The sequence below is a fragment of the Nicotiana attenuata genome, unplaced genomic scaffold (genome assembly GCF_001879085.1).
Source record: "Nicotiana attenuata strain UT unplaced genomic scaffold, NIATTr2, whole genome shotgun sequence".
NCBI classification, from domain to species: Eukaryota; Viridiplantae; Streptophyta; class Magnoliopsida; order Solanales; family Solanaceae; genus Nicotiana; species Nicotiana attenuata.
Genome location: NW_017672688.1, coordinates 91,901 through 110,590, shown reverse-complemented (window position 1 = coordinate 110,590; position 18,690 = coordinate 91,901). Strand labels below are relative to the sequence as shown.

The 18,690-nt window shown below is 37.4% G+C and overlaps 1 protein-coding gene across 1 annotated transcript; it reads left to right on the top strand.

Annotated features, from left to right (window-relative positions):
• Positions 1–96: 96 nt before the first annotated feature.
• LOC109214122 (serine/threonine-protein kinase TIO) lies at positions 97–16,433 on the top strand. The gene is made up of 23 exons (XM_019378011.1): positions 97–254; positions 533–644; positions 820–894; positions 1,104–1,196; positions 1,350–1,424; positions 1,568–1,660; positions 3,054–3,117; positions 3,272–3,356; positions 3,704–3,776; positions 3,861–3,929; positions 4,015–4,095; positions 4,183–4,282; positions 4,361–4,510; positions 9,573–9,711; positions 10,192–10,363; positions 10,686–10,784; positions 10,871–11,392; positions 12,380–13,483; positions 13,915–14,148; positions 14,762–14,905; positions 15,082–15,162; positions 15,276–15,464; positions 15,718–16,433. The coding sequence occupies exons 2-23, from the start codon at positions 555–557 to the stop codon at positions 15,961–15,963; spliced, it is 3,978 nt and encodes a 1,325-aa protein (XP_019233556.1). The 5' UTR covers positions 97–254; positions 533–554; the 3' UTR covers positions 15,964–16,433.
• The last annotated feature ends 2,257 nt before the right edge of the window (positions 16,434–18,690 follow it).

Below are 18,690 nucleotides of genomic sequence, written 5' to 3'. Positions count from 1 at the left end.
TGTAAATATACCCTCAAACATAAGGGACCATTTATGTCATTTCTCGAAATATGAGTAAATAAAAATTTGACAAGCGGGAAAAGGTTTTGAGGGGACCGTATGGTATTATTTCAAACACAAATCCCCTCTCCATCTAAATTCTAACATCTTCATTTCTCCCATAAAACACCCAAAATCCACTGTTCCCGTTTCGAATTTCATATATATTCCAGTTCATCACACGCCGGGTGGTGCAGGCATTCATCAATAAAAAGGTAAAGTCTCCACTTGTACTCACTTGTTTCGGATTTAGATTCATTAGTTAGTAGAGAGGAGAAATTGTTACTCTTGAACTTGTAAATTAGTTCTACAGTGAAATAGATAATTAACTTGTATATATTTATGCAGAAAAAAACTCTATGTTTTGACTTACCCCCTCAGCTCTGATGCAGTTCGATCTAAATTTATAGCTATCTGTCTGCAATAATTGTGAGGATTTTAGGTTTTAGAATTTACTGGATCAATTATAAATATTTGTACATTTTTGTGCCAGAAAATTTCATCTACTTTTTAAGATGGGTGTGGAGAGCTACCATGTTATAGAGCTTGTGGGCGAAGGCTCTTTTGGGAAGGTGTACAAAGGGAGGAGAAAGTTTACTGGCCAGGTACATTTTTTTTTTAATTCTTTTTGTTATTCTTTCAGGATAAAGTTTACTGGCCAGGTACATTTTTTTTAATTCTTAGGCAAGACTATTTGTTATTCTTTCAGGATAAGGACTGTTAGTGCTTTTGCTAGTCATTCTTATTTTTGTTCTTACTTTTAAATTTGATTACTCTCAGACGGTTGCCATGAAATTTATCCCGAAACATGGGAAAAGCGATAAGGACATTCACAACTTAAGGCAGGAAATTGAGGTATTCTCTGTGGTGCTACCATACTTTGGGCATTCACTAGGTCTACAAAATGTGGTTAAAAAAAAACATTTCCTTGGATTTTGCTGAAACAGACGCTTATGCTTGCTCTTCGATCATAAGTTTTAATGTTTCATCTTGATTACTGTTTTTTTGAGGTTCTGCTTGCACTGTCTCTATTTTCTCTGAAGGAGGTTATTTCAATGGTGCAGATTCTAAGAAAGTTGAAGCATGAAAATATTATAGCAATGCTCGATTCTTTTGAAAGCCCGCAGGAGTTTTGTGTCGTTACAGAATTTGCTCAAGTAATTGGTCTCCTCTCTCTATTCTCTCTCTTTCAAATGTTAGGTCACAATGCCATATGCATTTCCTCCATGTCTACATGCATAAGACGTATTAAATTTCTATCCCGTAGTAGCAGGGCAGCATCGCTGACTAATGAAACCTATCATATCCAGGGTGAGCTGTTTGAAATTCTTGAAGACGATAAATGCCTTCCTGAAGAACAAGTCCAAGCAATAGCAAAGCAGTTGGTAATCTACACAAAATTTTGATTTCTTTTATATCTAAACATTACTATTCTTCTATCGACTACTTATATGTGGAGGAATTCCATCACTGTCCCATATTACATATTTTATTTATTCATTTAACTGTTCTTTTCTTTTCGTTTCAGGTAAGAGCACTGCATTATTTACACTCGAATCGTATAATACATCGTGACATGAAGCCGCAAAATATTCTCATTGGTGCTGGATCTATTGTCAAGGTTGGTTATAACTAATTTATTATATGAACCAATAATTTCGTGGAATTGTGTTACAATTAGATATTACAAAAACTTAATTGATGCGTTTATTTCTCATGGATATTATTCTAGTTATGATCTCTTACTTAGCCAATTCTGTAATAAAGTTCTGCCCATTCAAAATGTTGTTATTTCATGTTACGCGCAGTCTCAGAAGTTCCTTCTTTTTAGGTTTATGATTGTGTATGAGTAATGTCTTTCTTAGCACACCTAGAAATTGAAAAACAGTGCCATAAGCACAAAACCCAAGCAAAAGAAAACCATACAGTTCTCTATTCATTCTTTATTCACCATCAGATCCTCTGTTAGTATACTTTGACATCATTAAGCTCAGCCGGAAGCAGTGGCAGAAAGGCAGTGTATCCTCTAATATGTTGAATGGAGGTTTGCATTTTGCGTATTAGAACAACTGCCCTACTGGCAATGTAATATGGGAGTGGGTGTTGGACCTAAACATATCCACAAGATGAGCGAATCATAAATGTGTATATTTAGATGGCTGTGCTGTCATATAAGGTTATAAATAATCATATCAGGCAAAAGGTGCAAGTAGCATAGATAGATGATAAACAAGAGAAGGTCGCTTGAGATTGTTTGGTCATGTCCCATGTAGATCTTTAGAAGGATCGGTCCACATGGGTGAAATTCATCGGAGGTGCTAAAAGGGGACGAGGCAGACCTAAAATCAGATGGGAAGAAGTTGTCTTGAAAGACTCAGAATTCGTGAAAGCAACCTTAGCACAAAATACAGCAAAATGGAGGAAAAGATCCACATAGGCTATACCAACAAGTTGGGATTAAGATTTAGTCATGTTGATACAATTACTTTAGGTTCAATGTCCACTTGGAGTTTTGGAGTATTCAAGAGATCTATACGCTACTAGAAAATTTAAAGAGCTTCTATTTGGTATAGAACTTCAATTATTGAATATTGCATAGAGACGCGTCTAATGGAGTGACGTGGATACTTAGGACTCGTATAGATTATTATTGCCGATCCAAACTAATTTGGGATTGAAGCATAGTTGTTGTTTAATTTGTTATCATCATACATTCAAGTGATCTTTTTTGCCAGGGATCTAGTCTTAGTTTAGTTCCTTGAGGGAACATAATTTAGCTTATTCATTGGTATGTTTTGTGGCTATATGACAACTAGCCTGCAATATCTGTTAAAGCATTATTACATAATAAGAACTTGCGATGATACTAGAAATGCATTTGAGCTTGTTTTATCTTCATGTTTTTGCGGATAATTTGGCAGTGTATAACTTGGTACTTATTGTACTCTGTGTTCAGCAGTAAAGATATAACCCTATCTTCTCATGTCTCCCTCTTTTTATTTTTTATTTAACAGCTTTGTGACTTCGGTTTTGCACGAGCCATGTCCACAAACACAGTAGTTTTGCGATCCATAAAAGGTGACTTTTGCCTCACTTTGTAGGGATTGCTTCAGTTTCCGGTTATAAATGGACATCAAGTGGTTGATACAAGCTACATTCTCAAAAAAGTGGCTGATACAAGCTACTGTTGTCCATTCCTTACCTGATCTCTGTTTTCTTTCCATTTTCTTAGGTACACCGTTGTATATGGCTCCAGAATTGGTACGAGAACAACCATACAACCACACTGCTGATTTGTGGTCTCTTGGTGTTATCTTGTATGTGTCATCTACTTAATTTAGGAACTCTTTCGGTGTTTTGAGTAACTTTAAGATTCTTTGTGATTGGTGGAAACGATTTGCCTTCTAGCTGGAGGGAAGCTTGACTCCTGTTAGATGAAATGAGCTCCTCTAATGCTAAGAAAAAAAAGAACAAACTTTTCAGTTTGGCGGCATTAAGAATCTGAACCTTCTAAAATAGGAACAAACGTCTGAATAGGAACATGCTTATACATTGACAAGGAAAACAGTTGCAGACTAGTCCAATTATACCCTTTATTGGCTTCTTTCCTTCTTCTGCATATTTTTATTTCTCCTTATGAATTTGATCAGCTGATTTTATGCAGATATGAGCTGTTTGTTGGTCAACCTCCATTTTATACTAATTCAGTTTATGCTCTTGTTCGCCACATCATCAAGGTAACCAAGGTTATGCTTGAATAGATTTTGGATCTAGAGCTGTGATTGATTAGACCACTAACTTGTAATCGCACTCGTACTCAGGACCCAGTTAAGTATCCAGACAATATGAGCTCAAGCTTCAAGAGTTTTCTGAAGGGCCTGCTTAACAAGGTTTCCATCTATAAATATAGAAGCCCTTGCACTACTATATTTTTAGCTTCCTACTTTTGATCTAGTGATCAATTCTGTGAATCAGGTACCGCAGAATAGACTGACCTGGCCTGCACTTCTTGAGCATCCATTTGTTCAAGAAACATTGGAGGATGTGGAAGCCAGGGTAACTATAGATTTTGAAAAGCAAGCTAATAATATCTAATCTTCCATTTTGGTCTTTCATTAATGGAGCAATTTATCAAAATAACAGGAGATTCGTGCTGCAGCAGCTACTGCAAAGGGATCTGATGCAACTTGGAGGGGAAAGGGAGATATTCAATCAACTCAGTTGAATGTTGCAAGTCCCGAAAGTAAGTCCATCCATTAACATATTGCACATGCACTTCTAATTTTGCCCAATTCATCTATCTCAAAGGATACCACTGCAGGTAAAAGTCATATTCAAGCTGTAAGTGGAAATGGAAACATTGGGAACCTTCAGACTGATGTTCACTTGAAAAGTCCAGACAACGTCACAGTCAATGCTTCACCAGAGGAGTTCCCAGGTTTCTCACAGCCTGATGATATTGTACAGTCAGGTAAGTTGTGTTCTGCTAGGTAGAATAGACATATTTTTCTACTTATGTGATCATGCTGCAAAATCGTAGGCTTTCTATGAGCTTACATACAATACAGCTGATACAATTGTTTTCAACATAGGAATAAAGGAAGAGCTTCATTCTTGTATTACCTCTTTGCCGATTGTAATCTAGGATATATGACATGTATATATATTTTTTATTTAAAAAAAATTTAGTATTAGTTCCTGAACGTTGAAAAGGTCACTTTCACTTAGAAAAAGTCAAATCATGACACATTAGGATGGAAGGAGTAAACTAAACTCTTGTCACGACTTTCATTTAATTTTCTTTTTTAAATTGAATCAGTAGTGGCTCCACAGTTACTCTCTGATATCATGTAAGTAACTGAACATTTTCTTCTTCTGCACCCCTACGGGATAAAAAGCCACCAGGTTTTGCCTTGAGGTACATTAGCTCCTATCAGTTAGAGTTTCGTGTGTACGTAGGACAAACAGTGTAACGTACAGAGACAATAGAGAAATCTCTCTTGTGTTGTATTCAAGAAGTCACAAGTATATATACAAGTACGTAGAGCCTTAACTGTGGAAAGAATCAAAAAGGAAATCCTATAAATCTTCTGTGAATCCCTATAATTATGCTAGCTATGTATATTACATAAGATTATGTCTACATTCATTATCTAGCACTCCCCCTCAAGCTGGAGCATAGATATTGTTCATGCCCAGCTTGTTACAAAGGTAATCAACTCGAATTCCATTCAACGCCTTTGTGAACAAATCAACCGGTTGCTCTCCTGTCTTCTTGTAGCCAGTAGAGATCAAGTTCTTCTGAATCTTCTCACGAATAAAATGGCAGTCAACCTCAATATGCTTAGTTCTTTCATGATACACCGGATTTGACGCAATATGGAGGGCAGCTTGATTGTCACACCAGAGTTTTGCTGGCATTGGATGCTCTAACCCAATTTCAGTCAACAGATGATGTATTCACATAATCTCACATGTAGACTGTGACATAGCTCTATACTCGGATCCTGCACTGAATGGAGATACAACACTTTGCTTCTTACTCCTCCATGATACCAGGTTTCCTCCAACAAAAAAAAAATAACCTGTAGTAGATCTTCTATCAATTTTCGATCCAGCCTAGTCAGCATCTGCAAAACACTCAATACGAGTATGATTGTGATTGCTATATAATATGCCAAGTCCAGGAGCTCCTTTCAAGTAACACAAAATCTGTTCCAAAGCTGCCCAATGTTTGACCGTTGGTGCAGACATGAACTGGCTAACAACACTTACCGCAAATGCAATATCTGGACGAGTCACAGTAAGGTAATTTAATTTCCCAACTAACCTCCTGTATCTCTCTGGATCGTCAAAAGGATCACCATCATCTTTCATAAGATGCACATTAGGAACCATTGGAGTACTGCAAGGTTTAGCTGCCAACTTTCCAGTTTCTGCAAGCAAGTCAAGAATGTACTTTCTCTGAGACAAAAGAATTCCCTTCTTGCTTCTATTTACTTCTACTCTCAAGAAGTATTTCAACTGGCCCAAGTCCTTTGTATGAAACCTAGTATGCAGAAAAGACTTGAGGGAAGAAATCCCCGCATAGTCACTTTCTGATGATAACAATATCATCAACATATACAACAAGGAGAATAGTGCTAGCTACTAATTTCCGATAGAAGATTGAGTGATCGCACTTACTCATCACAAGGACTTCTTCAAATGACAGACTTTCCCATACTCCCCTTGAGCAACAAAACCGGGTGGTTGCTCCATATACACTTCCTCCTGAAGATCACCATGAAGTAACGCATTCTTGATATTCAACTGATGTAAAGGCCAATTCTCGGACACGGCTAGAGAAATAAATAAGCGGATAGAAGTGAGTTTGGCAACCGGGGAGAAGGTGTCAGAATAATCCACCCCATAAGTCTGGCCTTAAGTCTTGCCACAGAACCATCTGGATTAACTTTAACTGTAAAGACCCACTTGCATCCCACTGGTTTCTTTCCCTTTGGTAAATCTACCAAATCCCATGTGTGGTTGTCCTCTAAAGCATGTATTTCCTCAAGCATTGCATCAGACCATCCGGGATGGTTCAAAGCCTCCTTCACTGTTTTGGGTACGGAGATGGAGTCTAGAGAAGCAATCATAGATCTAGACGTAGAGGATAAGTGGTCATAGGAAACAAAGTTAGCAACAGAATATGTCAATTTGCAAGTACGTGTACCTTTGCGAAGAGCAATAGGAAGGTCAAGGTTATCTGGAGGATCGGGCAAAGGAGGCAAAGGAGGGTCAGATGATGCAGGAACTGGTGCGGGACATGTATCATTTGTCTCTCGCCTTCGCGAATAAACTTGAACAATTGGAGGTCTTGCTGGAGCAGGTGCTGAAGGCATAATAGTCGATTTGTGCTCAATAGAAGAACTGGGAGATCGAAGAGTATCATCTGATTGTTCTGTCAAAGTACGGGTAACTTGATATACTAGCCACTCATCTTCCTCCCCCTGGCTTGTAGAAATGGGAGGTGCATAGAAGAATGGTGTAGTCTCTGAAAATACCACATCAGTTGACACCAAATATTTGCCAAGCTCTGTAGAATAACATCGATACCCCTTCTGAAGGAGAGAATAGCCCCCAGGAAAACACACTTCACAGCCTTGGGATCCAACTTGGTAAGAGATGGTCGAACATCTCGAACGTAACATGTGCTTTCAAACACCTTAGGTTCCACCGGAAATAATGACTTGTTCGGAGAAGGAACACTATAAGGCACATTACCATCGAGTACACTAGATGGCTTGTGATTAATCAGAAAACAAGCCGTAGAAACCGCATCAGCCCAGAACTGTTTAGGAACCTTCATTTGGAACAAAAGTGCTCGAGCTGTCTCAAGTAGATGCCTATTCTTCCTCTCAGCAACTCCATTTTGAGAGGGTGTATCAACCATGAAGACTGATGTAATATACCATGTTGTCTCATGTAGGACTGAAATAACTCTGACATGTATTCTTTAGCGTTGTCACTCCTTAGAGTACATATTGAAGCACTGAATTGAGTTTTGACTTCAGCACAAAAGGCAGAAAAATGAGTAAACACTTCAGAGCGGCTCTTCATAAAGTAAATCCAAGTCATTCGAGAAAAATCATCTATAAAGTGACAAAATACTTATGCCCAGTTTTAGAAACAACCGGACATGGTCCCCAAACATCAGAATGGACTAACTCAAAAGCTGACTCAGCTCGCTTATTAAACCTTGGACTTAACGAGATGCGATGGTGTTTTGCAAATTGACATGACTCACAATCCAATGATGAAATATTCTGAAACTGAGGACAAAGCTTCTTTAACAAAGGCAAAGAGGGATGTCCAAGTCGACAATGTGCTTCAAAAGGAGACGCGATACTAGAGCATGCAACAGACCGTGGCTCCCATTCATCAAGGATGTAGAGATCACCAGATATATATCCTTTACCAATAACCTGCATCTTCTTAAGATCTAGAAACAAACAATGATCGGGAAAGAATGCAACACAACAATTAAGGTTTTTGGTAATTTTACTAACATAAATCAAGTTAAAGGCCAAGTTTGGTAGACTTAATACAGATGACAGGGTAATAGAGGAAGTTGGTTTAACAGTCCCAGGTCGAAAACTGCTACAAGTTGATCCATCAGCTACAGTAACCGGAGAGGGTGCTTTATGTGAGCGAAAGCTAGAAAAAATATTTGGATTACCTGTCATGTGTTTTTGTAGCACCTGATAGATCACCCATTTATTGGAAGAGGTGATAAGACATATTTTATCTGACCCAGCAAAGGCATTAACTGAAGAAGATTCCTTAACTGATTTATAATATTGAAGGAATTTTAGAAACTCATTCGAAACCAAGTTTGTTGGACTAGGAGTTGTTGCATTATTATTCTTTACCATCATTTTTTCCTTTCAATAACAAACTGATTAAACTAACAAAGGTCCCCGAAGCTAAAAGATACCCAAACAGATCCTGGTAGATACGAAATCAACAATCTATTGAACAGGATTCAACTTTAATAATCCCCTCAACCAAATTAGAGAACCAAACTATTTTGCCCCCAACTCAAACAAAATTAGAGAGCAACAAAGTTTCTGATAAGGAAAGACCCAACGGACAATATCAAGTCACTAATCGATCACCACAGTGAGTCAAAAATAAAGATGCAAGCTTCTCACACAGGTAGCCTCCAAGAAAAATACCACAGAATTAAAGAAATCGAATAATAAACCAAACTCAAACCTGACCAAACAAAGTGAGAATAAGATCTGGTCTAAGGTTGTTCTTTGCCAAAATGTGATTCTATGATCAGAGAATCACCACAAGTCAACTGGAAATGTCAAAAAGACCTCAGAATAGCTTCCGGCCAAGGAATTTCCGGCAGTAGATTCGACTCAACTCCGGCGAGCAGTAGACCGGCTCTGATACCATGTAAAGTACATAGACAATAGAGAAATCTCTCTTGTGTTGTATTCAAGAAGTAACAAGTATATATACAAGTACATAGAGCCTTAATTATGGAAAGAATCAAAAAGGAAATCCTATAAATCTGCTGTGAATCCCTATAATTATGCTAGCTATGTATATTACATAAGATTATGTCTACATTCATTATCTAACAGACAGAAAGTTCAACTTTTTGAAGAATTGTCAGGAGGCCTGCATACATGTAATATAATATTTACAACAGTATTCTTTATCTGAGTTTTATATGGATAAGTAATAGCTCTTTCTTCATCTGTCAGTTTCTCCGGCTCATCTTTCTTAGCTTCTTAGGACATTTGAATTTCACTCACAAGTTAGTTCTTGATCATGCTTTTAACTGCTTAGTTACTTATGATATCTCATTCATATGTTTCTGTTAGTCATTCTTGTGTTTCTTTCGGGAGGGGAGGATCAAACAATCTTTACCAATTCTCCTATATCACATCCCGTATTTTATTATGTATAGCCCCGTGTGAGATTTCCATGATTTGTGATGTGTACGATATCCATGATATATGCCATCTTCTCAGGTTGTCAGGTTTTGGACAGACTGGAAAGCAACTCCCGAACAGTCAAGGGTGCAAAACTTATTGGGCAAGATAATGATGCATTATCAGCTATTTTGGTTCCGTTAAGAAACTTGTGTGATGAATCAAAAGTTCCTGGCAGGTAAGAACTCTGTATAAGAGGTGTGCAGCATCTTATTTCATGATTAGACATGATATTGTATATTTTACATGATATTTGTAAAATATATTTGTTCAACGAGCAGGTAGTCCAAATGACCAGTTTTTGTTAGGCTAGATAAATCATTCGCCTTTGTTTTCGCCTCCAATTGAGAAAGAGTTTTTCATATTGAGGGATTCCGTCACCCTCTGCTGCAATAATGCTACTAGAATGAATTCCATCTGCATGTCTGTAAATACTTAAAGGAGAAAGATATAATTTACTTTCTCAGAGGTTTTGATATTATGTGTCACACGTATTAGAAGATCAGTTTGCTTGCTGTTGTTTGACTTTGGTATCATTTATCAAGCCAAAGTTGGTAACATTTGATGGTTACAAGAACTGATATCTGGTTGAAGTAAGTAGGCACAAAATTGCTACTTTTGAGTTTTGATATTACTAACCTGCTTGTTTCTTGCACAGGGATCATGATTTTATCAAATTAAACCAATCACTTAGGATCCTTTCGAACTTAGTTGCAGCAGCTGCCATCAACTCAAATGGGACTCTTGATCAAGTTATATGTGTCCTTCTTGGTTTCACTTCTGCTGTACTTAAAATCAGGTCTTCCAATGGAACTGAATTGCTGATGAAGGTAATTTCATGAGAACGATCTTAACTTACCAGACCAAAGTAAAAGAGGAAGAGATTTTGCTCTGATATGGGTTTCTCTTCTTGTGGACTATAATTGCACATCTTTTCGTTGGACTTCAATGAGATAGCTAAAATCTCAAACTTTGTGCTTAATTTTTGTCCAAACTTAAGTGTTAAAATATGAAAAGAGAGCTACGTTTCACTAGGACTAATATGAATTTTGAATAACCCATGTATCCTTCAAAACAAATTTTCAATAATATTGCTGGTGCTGTTTTGCTTTCTTAAAAACTAATGATTAACGTGGTCTGACTGTAATGCAGAGTTTCTCCGTCACCAGAAAACTGTTAGATATCTGTGGAGGTGCTATTGGAGGCTCATGTTTAGGGCATTGGAGAACACTTCATGAACTGTACTCGCAGGTTTCGTTTCCTAACTTGGAAAACTGTGGCACTGATGTCACCATTTTATACTTGCTTTCTTTTAACTGTTATATACTAATGTACAGGTGATAAATAACCTGGATGATGCTTCTGGTCGAGTTTTGTCTGAGTCAACTGGTTGCATTGCAGCTATGTTGTTTCGAGTGGCTCAGGCTCTTAAAGTATCATCTTCTCCGCCAACCCTTATAGGAACTCTCAAAGAACTGTTAGACCATGCTACCAGCTCTGGCATAGCGGACCTTTTGATTTTGTGTTTAGCTACATCAGGGTCTAACCTCATATCAGGTTCCTCAAATTTACTGCGAGCTGCTGCTGAAGCCTGCAGGGCTCTTTGGTTGCTGGTGGACGCATTTGAACTACTTTCTCTAAGAGATAATAGATATCATTTTCCAATTAGCTGTTTGCGAAGTCCATCTTTACATCGACTTGACATCAAGGACCATGAGCGAGGTCCATTACTTGGATGGGATTCAACAAAAATTATTGATTCCATGACAAAGGCATTTCTAAGGTCCAAAGCCATACAAGTTGCTGTTTATTATTGTCTGCATCAGCGTCTTGAACCTTCTATCTGTGCTGGAGTACAGGTATCTATCTTTTTGTTGTCACTTACTATGTTTTACTGGAACTTGCTTAATGAGTTTGGAGCTGTTGGATTTTTGTGGATAGGTACCATATGAATCACAGTAACTTGGATCTATTTTTTTTCTACTCTTTCTCTCTCTGTGTGTGTGTTGTATTTACAAATCCACCAATGTCCATTTCTCAGCTAACTTTTACCATCTCCAGGCTAATAATTTCATAGCAAAATGTTCTGGAACAATTATTAACTGACATTTGTTGAAAGGTCCTGTGCTATTATCATTATACCTTGGAGCCATTGACCAGTAGATCTATTTGGTGGTCCTGGTTGTGCATAGTTGGTTGCTTAAGTACTTCTATTCCCGCTCAAGCTAATGTAGTAAAGCAAGATTGCTCTCTACATTTTTCCTAAACATGACATCTAATGATGTAACGGGAAAGGGAAGAATAACGGGTGTCAGCTCAAAGTAGCAGGACAAGGTCCATAGGGTTTGAAGGGAATAACCAGAAGTGAAGCACATGCTTCTTTGAAGTGAAGCGCACAAGTCATGACATTAAAGTAACAAACAAATGATTCTACTATTATTATGGTCAAATTGCAACTAAAATGACTGATCTCAGTATCCAATAATAATAATGCCAATATTAATCCAACTCCTCAAAGTTGGTCTTCAAAGAACTGACCATGTTCAGGTTCACTTTGCGCATCATTGTTTGAAGCGGACATCTCTATGAAGTGATGCCCCCCTTGCTTAGCTTCGCTTCTTTAAGCAGCGAAGCATTGTCTTTCAATAACACTGGCACACTCTTTAAACAAACGGCTAATTGGCTTATTACATCTCATCAAAATATATTTTGTTTTCTGTTTTTCACACGCACCCTGAAAGAAGGTTAGGTGTATGAGATGTTGAATAAGTAGCTATATTTTGTGCCTTTATCCTGATATCTTGTCCTGTCACATGTCAAAATTATTAACGTATTCTTCTTTTCAGCTTGTTCTGAGGTGTTGCTTGCATAGTGGAGTTGTTGCCAATATCCTCTGTGGTCTGCCTAGTTCTCTTCCCGTTACTACAGTGGTGAGTGGAGGAGGCGATGGCACTATTGTTTCAGAGATTTTCTCTGTACTGTCATCAACTAAGAAAGCACGTGGCGGAGAAGCAAACACCTTGGCTCTGCACTTAAGCCTTCTTCTTGCCACAATTGCACAATGTCTAAAGTCATCAGGAAGGAATTCTGCCTTGTTCATTCTCACTACATCTTCAAGAAAGCAGCTCACTCGGCTCTCTGACCTTGCACATTATTTCTCTGCTGATGTACAGTCATTATGCCAACCTCATTCTGCATCTGCAATGCTAGCTCTAGCATCCATTCTGTCTCTTGAAACTGGCTGCACAGTTGAAACTGCCATTCTTGACATAGCTGTGCCTATGATCCCTAGGACTGCGAAGCTATGTGAATACCTTAGGAATCCTGCTAATGAACAAGATGGAACAAGTATGTTTAGTGGAATGCTTTCACATTGGCATGGCCTAAGAGATGGATGTATTGGGTTATTGGACATACGAATGAAGAAGGAAGGACCATTGGCTGTGCAACACTCCTGTGCTAGTGGTATTCCACAGCTGCTTATTGATTTGTTGACAAACAACATTACAGAAGTCTCTTCTGAAGAATCCAATTTTTCGAAAGACCAAATTGAGCTATCACCAACTGGAGTTGCATGGAGCATTTCATTACTATGCCAATGCCTTACTGGGGGAGTGTCAACTTTTCGTCATATATTGCTTAAGATGGAACATGTCAAGGTCATATCTGATTTGATATTGGACATACATCTTAAGCTAGTCAAATCTTGGAGTGGACCCGGTGGCGGGGTGGATGGGGTTAGGGATACAATAAATGCGGTTATAGATCTTTTGGCATTTCCGTTTGTGGCTGTACAGAATGGTCTAGGTTTGCCATCTGCTACTGCTTCAGTGAATAGTGGATTTCTCCTTAATGTTGGTTCACCTGGTGGAAGAGTTTGTCCTGAAGACAGAGACATGGTGAAAGCAATTGAATCACATTTGGGAAAGTATACTCAAATCCTATTGGAGGTTGGACTTTGTATCTTCCCTTCAAACTCATATAATCTTACTTGAAATATTGTACTTGAAGGATAAGGTTTCTGAGTGTGGTTTGCAGTTTATCGGCCAAATTTCTTAAAGGATATTCGTGGAAATCTAAGCATGAAATATCACAAGTACAAAGCAAATTGCAAGTTGGTCATTCTGCAAATTAAGAGTCGCTGTGTGTGTCATCAGCATATGATTCTCCATATAGTTTTAAGCTTTCAATAAGCTAGTTTGTCTAATGAGACATGCATTTCTCAGCATCGTTCTACTGCATGGATGACACGCATGGTCCTATGTACCTCACCTTTTGTCCTTTCTATTGGAAATTACTAAGATAACTCATCCTTGAATGACACGGATGGCAAGTGACTTTGGATTGGTTAACCCATGATAGATATGCTTTATGCTTGCAGGTAGGAGTTCCAGGCATTATTCTTCGGTGTTTGGAACATATGGAATCCAAAGATAAAGCCAGGCCTGTTGCATTTCTTGCCAAAATGACGGCTTACCGACCTCTTGCGGTTCAACTATTGGGTAAAGGTTTGCTGGATCCAAGGAGAATGAAGTCGCTACTGTATGGTTCATGCCCCAGAGAAGTCGTTCTAGATGTTCTCATGATTGTTTCAGATTTAGCTCGCATGGATAAGGTCAATTCTTTACTGGGCATACACTCTTAGTTGATCGATGGTGAACTTTCGTGACTTTTAATTCTTCATTGGTTAGTAGAAGTCAAAGAATGGTGTACAGGAATGCTAAAGATTGACTTTGTTTATAATGTCGTTGGCTGTGTTTTCTTTTTCCTCTCTATGTTTTACATGTTACTGCCTGTTTAATTTCTTGTCTGATGTATCCTTGATTATTATTTAAACATTCCTTGATACCTCTTATACTATTCCGAAGTTTCTTTTGGCAATATGCGGAAATTAAGAATGATTGACCTTTAAAGTTGGATTTGTATGAGTCACAGTTAACTAAATTTGTCAAAAGTAAGCTAGAAGTTGAGTATACGTTTTAAGTGCTTAACTGCTAGGGTTTGTTTATTTTTCTGTGTTCAAAAATTATATTGAACGTAATATTATAGTCTAGCAAAAAAATTTACTCTTAAACCTTGTAGATAGTGTGAAATACTTATTTGATACGGATTGTGCGAGGACTCATTTAGTGGTACTTATTTGATGCGGATATCATTGAAGAGACTGATTGTATCATAAGTTTTCATAACTATGCTGATGTTGATTCTAACTGTACATATGCATCCAGGCCTTCTATGAATACATTGATGGGGCAGATATCTTGGAGTATCTTAAGGAGTTCCTAACCGATAAAGATCCTAATGTGCGTGCCAAAACATGCAGTGCTGTAGGAAATATGTGTCGTCACAGCTCCTATTTCTATGCTTCGCTGGTAACGCCCTCCTGTATAACCTCTGGTTTCATCTATATCTAGTTTAAACCAAAATGATCTTTCATTTATAATTTCAGCATTACTTTCTATTGAGGTTTTACAGTTCTAGAATTTACTGCATATACTAATTCTATCTTTCTCTTCCAACTCTCAGTTGTTTTTTGCTGATTTTGTAGGCAAAACGTGGCATCATTAGTCTTCTCATTGATCGCTGTGCTGATACTGACAAAAGAACGCGGAAGTTTGCTTGCTTTGCTGTAAAACTTTTGTTTGCTTCCTAGCTGTTTGATAAAATCAAATTATCTTTTTAATTTTTATCAAACTATTGTTATAAATGGTTAGCTGATTAAGATCTTTTCCACATTTGTAGATTGGCAATGCTGCCTATCATAATGAGCTGTTGTATGATGAGCTCCGGAGATCCATTCCTCAGCTCTCATATCTGCTGCTTTCAGCTGAGGAAGACAAAACCAAGGCCAATGCTGCTGGGGCACTCAGTAATCTTGTCCGCAACTCCAACAAGCTTTGCGGAGATATTGTTTCTAAAGGAGCCATGCAGGTTTTTCATGCCCCTATCATGATTTACCTTCATCATTGCTTATTTGCATAGCAAATCTGAACCTACTGATTCTTTTCATTTGCAAATATATTGTTTCTAAACCAGAATATTTTCATAGTTATATCACTTTATACTAGTTTTGAGTGCCTGATGCAAATGCCTTATGCCTTAACTGCCTGTTCTATCCTAATAGAGAATGCTTAATTTGTTCAGCAAACTCCCTTTACCAAAGTTGATGGTCCTTTTTCTCCAGGCATTACTTAAGCTGGTGACAGACTGTTCTGTCGTAGCTCTGAGCCCCAGTAGAAAAGATACAATAAATGAGTCACCTTTAAAGATAGCACTATTTTCTCTGGCGAAGATGTGTGCTCATCCACCTTGTAGACAATTCCTCCGATCATCCGAGCTATTTCCAGTAGTTAGGCAGCTTCAGCAGTCACCAGATTCAACGATAGCTAATTATGCCGCTGTAATCGTTAAGAAAGTTGCAGAAGTATAATTATCATTGATTTGCTTGAAATCTGCCAGCCACTGAACTGAAGCTCATCTCTCATGTGCCACTATGAAGGTTGATGCACGCTCAGTCGGTTTATCATGCAATTGCTCTTGTTCAATTGAAGCAACATAAGGTCATCAATGACTTGGTTGCTGGTAAATATATGTATCTACCATCTTATTAAATTTCTGTATGCCGTTCAAATATGGAAACATCCTTAGAATCAAGTAAATTTTTGGGCAGTTTTCCATTGCCTCTCACATTATGTCTGTGCAGCAGGATATAATGCTGTTAGTCTTCACTTGAAGAAAATAATATGTATTGGTTCACTTTTGCGAAGCTCTGCCAATATCCTTTCTTTTGGTCGCACTGGACTAAAGCTCATTCCTTTGTAACAACTGGCATGAGAGACTTTTATTCGCATTTTCCTTTTGTTTTTTATTCATTTAATGCTGTTAAGCGTGATAACTTAATTCAGGAATTCTGCCAAGATAACCCCTCTTTCATCCCCTCTCCGAACCACTTGTGATATAAGAATTGTCTTAGTTGAGAACATGACCATGTCCAACACAGGAGAAGCTGAATGAAGTTGAAAGTGAGTTTGCTTCACTGCCTTAATGCAAAACAGTAACTCATCGGCAACAATGTTTCTTCATATCAGTCTTTATAATTCAAACGTGATCTACGCCATCTTGTTGACTGAATGATACATAACTTTTATGATATCATGTGTAAAATCTGTGATTCATTCTCTAGAACTTAAAAACTCTTATGCTAAAGTAGGCTATGCATGCAAGCAAATAGCTGTAATACTCTCACAAATTATCACCTCAACCTGGTATTTCACGCACCAAATATTTTTCAAAATGATTGTTCTTTTAATTCTGATTCAATTTCTGTTATTTATTACATCTTTAAACGAGGTTACGCGACAAATGCTTAAGAATATTTTGTTCATGGTATCAGAAAATACCTTATCCCTCCTAAAATAGACTTAACTTTTTCTTAAAATATTAATTGGTCCATTTTTCTGTTAGTGTAAAGTCAAGTCTGTCCCTTTAGGAACAGCGGCAATTATATCATTACGGAACTTAAATACAAAATCAAAAAATTTAACTGAGAATTGTAGGGCTTAACCCCAAAGGGAGCCCTTCCAAAAATTCTCGACGGCCAAGGGCGAACCCAGGCCGAAGAGGGGGTTTGGAAATAGTTTTCAACCAGCAATAGACGCGCCTCGGTTAGAACCTCACTAGCTGCGTCATTGCCCCAAGCGCAAAGATAGTTTTAATCTAACCACCGGCTTTGCATTATATAGGACCCAGTTGATCCGCTTTTTCATGGATTACCGATATGGGATATTAGAAACCCTCTGAGCAAAACTGTGACATTTAAACCACCACTTTATTATGGTTTTCAAGTTTTTTGGACTAACTTTTTGTCTCTACACATCATCTGTTTCATATGACATGGCATAAGGCGAGAACATGTTTAAACCAAATTGAAATTAAGATGATATGAAATGTTTTAGTATGATGGTTAAGATTAAATTAGGGGTCGTTATGTTAACATATTACTTATGCTAAATTATACTCCCTCCATTTCAAAAAGAATTAACCTATTACTATTTGTGAAGTCAAACAAGGTTTTCTTTGACCTTATTTTTTACAAATAATTTTTAAATATTTTGATTTTTAACTATTGTGAATTATAGTACTTTTCATATAGTTTTTAAACGCGTAAATTTTATTTCAAAAAACTTAAAGTATCTATGTCCAAATTCACACCGAAAATTAAAACTTGACCCTCGTACTCCAAGAGGTTCAAACAAATTGAAACAGAGGGAATAATTTAGAGATTGTTTATGAGGTAAATAACAATTTAAGAATTGTTATGTAGTACAATCAGACTTTTCTATAACAACATCCCTATATAATAGGTGTAGTTATTCATTATAAAAGCCAAGTTTTTCTCAGAATCGATTTTTATATTATGTTATAGTATGTGTCATCTATAACAACACTTCACTATAGTAGCCAAAAAATTTCGAAATAAACTGGACTGTTATAGAGACGTTTGACAAGATCGTTATGCGGCGGTGAGCAAAATACAGTAAATGTAATGTAGATATTATTTACGTTAAAGCAGTTTGTCATTGAAAACTTCCATACGCGTATTACTGATACATATATTTGTTGTGCTTATTCTTATGCATAAAATAATACTGTAGTAAATAGTCTGCCACATAAATATGCTATTTACTACCACCTACCAAAGGTTGCATTAGGTAGGCTTGGAAGTAAATTCTTTGGATGGTCACCCAACTAATATGAACATTCTATCGAAGTCATTTTTGTTTCTTTTGGTACAACAAAGTCATGCAACTATTGCATTTTGACACGAAATATAAATATCACACATTTGACATGCATGGGTGGCTCGACTATAAGACCAGTAAAGCAATCGCTTGGGGGCTCTGACCTTTTGGGGCCTCTCTCTGAAATTTAGCTTTAGACCCCCAACCTTGTTGAGACGACCCTGTTGACATGCCATGTCATATTAAAAAAGATTTTTACCTAGCTATACTATAATAGAAACTTATTTACCTATGTTCTCTATGTTTTGAAGTTTTTAATAAGTATCTACGTTTTTCTTACAAATTGTATATATTGCTTCTTAAAAGACTATCACTCCATTATTAGTGCCTTCAATTAAGAGATTCAATTATATCAT